This window comes from Hemicordylus capensis, chromosome 5 (assembly GCF_027244095.1).
Source record: "Hemicordylus capensis ecotype Gifberg chromosome 5, rHemCap1.1.pri, whole genome shotgun sequence".
Classification (NCBI taxonomy): Eukaryota; Metazoa; Chordata; class Lepidosauria; order Squamata; family Cordylidae; genus Hemicordylus; species Hemicordylus capensis.
In genome coordinates this window covers 64,002,850-64,011,020 of record NC_069661.1, presented here as the reverse complement: position 1 = coordinate 64,011,020, position 8,171 = coordinate 64,002,850, and the positions used below count along the sequence as shown (strand labels likewise).

The 8,171-nt window shown below is 42.0% G+C and overlaps 1 protein-coding gene and 1 non-coding gene across 2 annotated transcripts; both read right to left on the bottom strand.

Annotated features, from left to right (window-relative positions):
* Window positions 1-1,814: 1,814 nt before the first annotated feature.
* Window positions 1,815-7,818, bottom strand: RPS3A (ribosomal protein S3A). Its single transcript, XM_053251995.1, has 6 exons — window positions 7,662-7,818; window positions 6,411-6,514; window positions 5,217-5,404; window positions 4,670-4,878; window positions 2,434-2,543; window positions 1,815-1,972 (listed from the first exon to the last, which is right to left on the bottom strand). The coding sequence occupies exons 1-6, from the start codon at window positions 7,721-7,723 to the stop codon at window positions 1,851-1,853; spliced, it is 795 nt and encodes a 264-aa protein (XP_053107970.1). The 5' UTR covers window positions 7,724-7,818; the 3' UTR covers window positions 1,815-1,850.
* Window positions 2,153-2,219, bottom strand: LOC128328595 (small nucleolar RNA SNORD73). Its single transcript, XR_008309321.1, has one exon. It is a non-coding gene; the product is annotated as a small nucleolar RNA SNORD73 (small nucleolar RNA).
* Window positions 7,819-8,171: the final 353 nt, after the last annotated feature.

Below are 8,171 nucleotides of genomic sequence, written 5' to 3'. Positions count from 1 at the left end.
TATGCAAGTTTTGAACACGGCGGGGGGGGGGGGGGGGGAGAATATAGGATGTAGAGTTAATGTTTTTTCCAGGAACAAGAATCCAGAAAAGTTGTTATAACTATCCACTTCCAGAAGTTATTGCTTGCTGGTTAAAGACAGCATAAGTTTGAAGCCTTCCCAGGCCTAAGTACTAGACAGATGCAACATGGCACACACCTTACACAGAATATTAATACAGGATCACATATAGCAAGTGGCTTGTATTTAAATCTCTGGAGCAGCAGTGCCTGTTTGTATAATAGCCCCACCAGAACTCTCCTTCCATTCATTGAACAGCGCTCCATTGCACCAAAGATCTGGATAGAACTCTTGCTCCCTTAAAGAACTGGCAGCAGCTGACCCAGCATCCCATTGGGAGGCTGCCCTTCCCACAGCAGCTTGACTTACTTACTACTATTTATATATGGCTTTTCAACGGTTTCCAAAGCAGGGAAAAACCATGGTCTCTGTGCAGGAGTGGCCAGCATAGCAAACACTTAGCACACTGCCCACCCCAATGGCCACTACATATGTGGCGTATTGTGGTGCCAGTGTGGTGTAGTGGTTAGAGTGCTGGACTAGGACGGGGGAGACCAGAGTTCAAATCCCCATTCAGCCATGAAACTAGCTGGGTGACTCTGGGCCAGTCACTTCTCTCTCAGCCTAACCTACTTCACAGGGTTGTGAAAGAGAAACACAAGTATGTAGTACACCCCTCTGGGCTCCTTGGAGGAAGAACGGGATATATTAATATGTGGGGAGGCCAGCTGAAGGACTATGGAATGGCAGACTCTTCACGGGATGCTGGGTTGGCCACCACTGGTGCCCTCAATTAGCAGGGCGCTAATACAAGTTAGCTCAGGATTTTTTAATGTGCCATCCCCCTGGAGGCAGTCTCACCAGCTGCCATTGCCGTCTAGGAGCCAAGCTAAATTTGGAGCATCAGTAAACTACTAGGAGGGAGCACTTTAAGTGCCTCAAGTCAAGGTAAAAATTCTTCTCATAATTAACAGGACTCTCCTTTACAGAAATATGTAATATTTAAAAGCTCAGCCTGTTAGAATTGCCCTTTCCTGCCAGCTAATGGCTGACATCCAGACTAAAGCTGTGTATACCAAAAGCTGTTTCATGCAAACAGGAGACAAGCCATTTTTGCACATCTTTCTTTTCCCTTAGCAGCCCACTAGATAAAGTGTGCCATCAGTGTCGACTCCTGCTGACCACAGAGTGCTGTGGTTGTATTTGGTAGAATACAGGAAGGGTTTACCATTGCCATCTCCCACATAGTATGAGATGATGCCTTTCAGCATCTTCCTATAGCGCTGCTTCCCAATATAGGTCACAGTGGGGATTTGAACCAGCAACCTCTGGCTTGCTAGTCAAGTCATTCCTGAAAACAAGCTCTAGAGAGTCCCACAACTATACAAATGTATCTCTACAATATGTCGTTTGGGTGAGGCACCCACACCAAACTTTCTTCAGGTAGTCAAGTGGCTTGATTGTATGCTTTGGTTTTATTCAAAGCAGAACTTCACTTTAATTTACTGTCTAGCTGCAACTGCAATCTAGTGTACTGTCTGTATATTCAGGAGGCATTTGGTAAGACTTCCTTGAAAAGTAACACAGTACCTATAGCAATTTTGCTTCTGAAGCTGACACAAATACCACAACCAACCAAGCCTCTTATAAGAATCAGGCTCATAGCAAACCTCAGTATAAACATAAAATACTGTGTCTGTTCACAGTAGTAATCACTAGTGATCCATTTAGAAGGCCACAACCACACAAACACATGGTTTATATTAAATCCTTTATTTTTGTATTTGATTTTAGACAGATTCTTGCACAGGGGGCTCGTACCCATCAGCTCGTTCTACTTTGGCGCCAGTCTCATCACCTGATGGCTTTCCAGCACCACCACCTTCACCATGCAGCTCCATCAGCTTGCCCACTGCAAACAATGCAGCAGATTAAATAAATGGGATACATTGACAAATATATGCAGTTAGCATTCTAGATTTTGAGCAAAATTAACTTTACAAGGACTTGCAAAACTACATTAAGTATTAAACTGTCTTTTCATTATAACCTTCCAAAACCTATTAGGAATTAGCTTTTTCAGTTTTATGGGAATGTCAGCATTGGGAAATGTTAATCATTGCCTCATATGGGACCGAAACAAGTTGTCATCATTCATTCCCACATCAATAAAAAATAGATCTACCCGTGTTTTCCCCAAAATAAGACAGTGTCTTATATTAATTTTAGCCCCCAAAAATGCAATTTTGGGGGGCAATTAGCGGTACATCAGAAATTACTGCTAGGTCTTACTTTCAGGGTAGGTCTTACTTTCGGGGAAACAGGGTATATCTTCAAAATACCAAGTACTACTCTTTTGATTAAAATGCTTACATTCAAACTTGGGCTTCTTAAGCATCTTGACTTTACGAACATAGACATCGTGAAGGGGATAGATCGACTGACATGCTTTTTCTATGTCTTTACCAATGCTGTCTGGAATCCTAGAATGGTAGGAAAAAATGTTAGTAGCCCCCAAATGAGTATACTCTATGCAAATAAAGATAAATGGTGCCAAAAACAGCCAGGAAGCAGCATGTGACCACACCATATTTGGCATCTACCTCTTATTTCTCCCAGAAATAAGATGGTACTATTGCTGAAGATGGTACTTCAGGGACTGCTGTGTCCTCCATTCTTTGTGCACAACCAGAAAGAATGGGACCTGAGCCCTCAGTGCTCAGTTTGAGCAGGGTTTATGTGGCATAGCTCAGTAAGATTAAGGTAACAGAGCCGAATGAGCAAAGTCACACTAAGCATGTCTGTACAAGAGAATAAAGCAACTGAGTTTTATAACAATCGTCTCAGAGCTGTTCTAGAAGACTAACACATGACTACAGCACAAGAGTTAACACAAAGGATTGCCTTTTCTTCTCTAGATTAGGGAGGGGGGAAATCAACTTGGATTGAGAGAAGAAGAGAAAAATGGGGAAAGAAACAGAAGACGGCCTTGCTACTAAGGATATTAAGAACAGGGGCAGAGATTTTAAGAGTAGTAAGATTTTTGCCAACAGTTAAACTTGGGAGCTGAAAGCAAACAGGACCCTAGCACCATAAACTCAAGCTTCTCAAATGTCCTGTATGAAGCTTCAATTTATCATGAGAACATATACATAAGATTAGAATGATTAACTTATGTGAACAATGCAACTCCCAAGTACAGATATAAAAATTAATAGCCAATATTTACAACGCTAAGCATCTCAGCAAGGTCTATGAACAGGAATGCTGGATTGTATGCTAGTTCTCATTAGTCAATGTGACTAGGTCCTTGAAAGGCAAAACTGGATTTATTTTAGCACTGTTTTTCCTGATCAGAAGTGGGTCATTGCAGTCATTTTAGCACAATTACACCCCGCCCCCGAGAATCTGCATGTCAGGGTTGATAAAACGCATGGTTTTTTACAAACTAAAAAATTACATTTTTAGTGTAAGTTGAGTTCTAATTAAAAGAAAAAATTATATAAAAAACAACCAAGGTCAAAGATGATATGAATGTTAATAACTTCTAATTATAGTCTATGAACATATTAACAGCAGTATAAAAGAGATGAGAAATAACAGATCTGATCAATCCTATTCTGCAGGTGGTGTACATGCAACACAAGCACAGTCAAGGCCTTGTCCCGCCCCTTCTAAAAGTGCAAATACATTAGGTCCATTCAAACGTTGTTCAACACACAGACATTGTACACAGCTACAGTATGTTGAACACAGGTACAACAGTACATTTCCTATCTGTACCATGCATTTGACTGGCCTGTATCCAAGTTCACTTTTAAAATGAACTCAGGTACAATCATGTGTAGACACATCTGTACACTTGTACAGCACAATGTCTTAATTGGGCTAAAGAAGGCCAAAGAATTAATAGAGGATTGAGGGGGGATGGGTGGAGTAAATTTGAACAAGGAGGAGTGAGATTGATGCGAGATAGGGGAAGGAAAAATGAAACCAAAAGAGAACATATTCAAGCAATCCTGAGTATATCCTCCATTGTAGAAGGGGAACATCTATTATGGCAGCAGGCTGTAGGGAGCCCCCCACAAAACACCCACACCAAATTTGGCAATATTCTAATTAACTTCCTGTACTTGTGGGTAGCACAGGCATGTGTGCAAAATGCAAATAATGCAACAAAGAAATCAAAGGCCTAGTTGCCTGAATGAAATAGAATTATGAGAAGTATGTACCTACCTTCCAAAAATGAAACCTACAACTCTGAATATGTATTAAGATTATCAAACAAGAAGAATGTACTTTTTACTAGAAAATGATGATTAAATCGCATCTTCCTATCTATTGATATAAATAATTAAAATTCAGTCCTCCTGTGAAGCGATTTAAATTAAATCAATCCCAATGGATGTACTGTATCTACACATATACAGTACACAAGTTAGAAGTGGGCCAAATCAAGATGGGTCTGAAAAGGTTTGTGAAAGCTGCTCGTGTAAACAACCATATTTGTTTGTGTAAATATTTGTGTAAACTGCACATAAAAAAGTTCTATTTAAAGCAACATAATCAAAACCACCTTCCTAAAGATGAGACACAAAATACAACGTACAACTTATTGACAACTTCTTTCAGGTCATTTGTCTGTACTTCTCTTGTCATGATTTCCACCATTTTCTTGCGAATTTGGCGAACCTGCTGGTGCTGGGCGTAAGAAGTCTTGCGAATCTGATTAGTTCGCTTCTTGGTGAAGCCAACACAGAAAAGGCGAAGAAGATACCCATCAGTTGTTTTGACATCAACATGAGCTTCAATCATTGTCTGGAAAATTTTAATAGTTATAACTTACTACATGCCAGAATATTACATTTAGACTAAAGTGCAATAAATAATTCAATGTTAAAACATTTTGCATAATCAACTGTTGGATCTTACTTGTACAAAAAATACTCAAAATGCATGGTCACATCCCCAAAAACTCAAAAGCTTCCAAGTATCCCAATGTTCATCATTTATTCAAACAATTTCTAACTCAGAACTGGACATTCTAACTATTCTTCTTTATCTATCATCTACTATCTAATAAAAGCTTATTCCCATAACAGCAACAAAGCATGCCATTTGCAATTTAGCTTAGTTAATATGCAATAGTTACTAACCTGCCATTTTTTGACCATTGAACACATTTTGTCACGTGTGAGATCCATACCATGGAAATTTGTCAGGCAGTTTTTCCCTTGTACATCTTCCGTGATTAGTTTGAACTTACGGAAGGCAACTTCATCATTCTGTAGGTCAGCAAGGCTTACTTCAAATACACGGCCCTTAAGTCCATCAGAAGCAATTTCTATAAATAATAAACAGTGTTAGTTATTCTTCCTCCTCATGAAGACAAGACTGCTCACTGTTAAGCTAATAGTCCAATCTCAAGGTATTCTCAGAATTAAATTAAGGCTTCCTCCCAATTAACTATATACAGTTTTAGCTGAAACTTTATCAAACAAGTGCAACATGTTATATTAAATGTCATGTTTATATTGAATTTTAGCTCCTCTTATGTCTTAACTATCATACTTTGGGCACATTATGCGAAAACCCAGCTCACTTGAGAAGTCCATAATGCTGGGAAAAGCGGAAGGAAAGAGGACAACCAGCAGCAAGGTGGATGGAATCAATTACGACAACAATGAATGCACCACTGAGAGACCTTAAAGGCCAAGTTGAAGACAAATCATCCTGGATAGAATCAATCTATGTGGTAGCTAAGAGTCGACACTGACTTGATGGCACTCACTCAATCAATCATTACATTGTGGTCCTAATGCAGGACAGAAAACATTCAACATCAAAGCTGTAAAGACTTGCATGACAATTAATGTTTATAGGGAAAAGGTGGCACTAAAAACATTTCAATGCCTGACATGATCTGCAGACCTCCGGCAACAGAAGAGTTGAGTCTGCAGAGCACCTGCAACATCCCTATGCTGAAGGCTCCTTTGGGCAGTGGACCAGGTGCAGAGAGGGAAGTGATTTTCACACCTCTCTTCCTCCAAAGCCCTTTCCACTGGTATGCATCTGTTCCTGAGAGTTGCATAGCCTTAAAAACCATATTTATACTAGTGGAAAGGGCTTTTGGAGAAAGGGAATAGACATGAACATCGCTGCCCCCCACCCACCCACCCAGTCTGTTGCACAAAGCAGCCTTCAGCAAATGGAGGCTGAAGGCTCCTTGGCGACCTGCAGCTCTCCTTCTGTCATCAGGAGGGAATCAGCCAGTAAGTTTTTAGCTAGCAAGTTGTAGAGAACCACTGCACAAGTAACAGAAGCAGGAATTTCACATCAGCTTAACTTACTTGTTCCCTGAGTCCTGGTGACTAACGTCTTCCCAATGTTTCGAATATTGAACATTGCTGGGGCCTTGACATCATACCAGTCCTTCTTTGAGAAGGGATCAACCCTAATCAAGAGAGAAAGAAAGCTTTCAGATTTGACAGAAGAGACCCCAACTGGGGCCACAGCTATAACTAAAGCTATAGTTCCTGCTTTACATGCAGAAAATCCCAGATTCAATAATAATAACAGCCAGAACTTTATTAATAATAAAGCACCTCCAAGGAGGACTAGGAAAGACTCCTGCCTGGAATCTTGGGAGAGCCGCTGACAGACAGACAATACTGAGCTAGAGGGACCAATGGTCCAACTTGATATATGGCTTCATATGTAAAGATGATTCTGCACCCATCTTAATGTAGTGTCAGCACAGACAATTTTTTACAAACCTAATTTCAGCCACCTGTCTAATGGCCAGACAGACATGAAAGTCACATCTTCATGTGTGCTTTACAGGCAAGGGTTGAAACAAACAAGGGGAGAGATGTTCATCAATGCACTGGACTGGGACTAAAATAATCAGGTTTCCCAGGTCCAAGACGACATCTTTAATCCTTTCCAGAGCCTACAAGAAATATATTAACTCTTCTAGCTTGCCAAGATGCCACTTTGCACTAATGCCTTCTCTTAGCAAAAATATTAACATTCAGAGAACGTCGATATAAAAAGAAAGCCAGTGCTCCCTTCCTGTCGCCAAGGCAACAGTCTACCTACCAACCGCTTTGGGATGGAAGCTCTTATCGGACGCAAACCTCCATTTCTTCCCACCCACCCACCCCACGTTCGCTTAGCTGCCCGACCACCAAGGTATCTGAAGACCCTTTCCGCGAATAAAACAATGGCGCTCCAAGGGCCACTACAGAAGATTCCATTGCGAAGGGGAAGGAGGAGCACCCCGTTGTGCTCCAGTTCTTGCTGCTGAGAAAGCCTGCGGCCTGTGCGAGGGGGAGGCCTTCCTTGCAGGTTACGGAGAACCGGGCTCGAGCTGTAGCGTGCTCGCGCTCTCTTCCTCCACTGTCTCCATCGAGGGCCCTCCCGCGCCCATTCTTTAGGCCCATCCATTTCCTAGGCAGCCGCCATGTCAGCCCGGCTCTCTCCACACTTAACCCCCTTTCTCAATCCAACCAATATCGGAGGCATCCGATCTTTCCAGACCACTGTTGACGGCTAGGCACGCTCCTGCTACCCCAGGGTGTCCGCTGAGCCTCACTCACACTTTCTTTTTAGCGCCTTTCTTGCCTCCTTTGGTGAGGCGCTTGTTCTTGCCCACCGCCATAGTGCCGCTCCGAGAGCCAAAGAGACCGGAAGTACCAAGTTACGCGAGATTATACGAGACTCGGAGTCACGCGAGAGTACCGGCTCCGGTAGATCTCGAGGAAACGGTCGTCTCTCTCCCCGGCTTGTCGCAAATGCGGCGGGAAATTATAGCGGCCTCTGGTGGCTGATTGAATGTTGCGCACTCACTGAAGAAATCCGATTTTTTCCCCTTTTCGAAAAGGAAGGTAATAGGTATGGGAGAAAATGGGAAAGTGGAAGAACTTCCGTCTTTGTTTGACATCTCTTCAGCCAGTTGCGCTGTTCACCCTAAACAAATGCAGATCATTCGACAACCCCACTCTGTGCAGAAGCCGTCCAACACGCACTTCTCTACAGCAAACAGGAAGTTATTTTTTGTAGGAATAATACGCTCTAAAGCATGATATTCACAAAAACTAGCTTTTTAG

What these genes read in the sequence shown, in the direction of transcription:
- RPS3A (XM_053251995.1), bottom strand. Translation starts at nt 7,723, where the DNA reads ATGGCGGTGGGCAAGAACAAGCGCCTCACCAAAGGAGGCAAGAAAGGC. An exon ending in CAATGGTCAAAAAATGGCAG is followed by an intron (nt 4,879 to 5,216) that starts GTTAGTAACTAT and finishes AAAATTTTCCAG; the next exon opens with ACAATGATTGAAGCTCATGT. An exon ending in AAAGAAGTTGTCAATAAGTT is followed by an intron (nt 2,544 to 4,669) that starts GTACGTTGTATT and finishes CTACCATTCTAG; the next exon opens with GATTCCAGACAGCATTGGTA.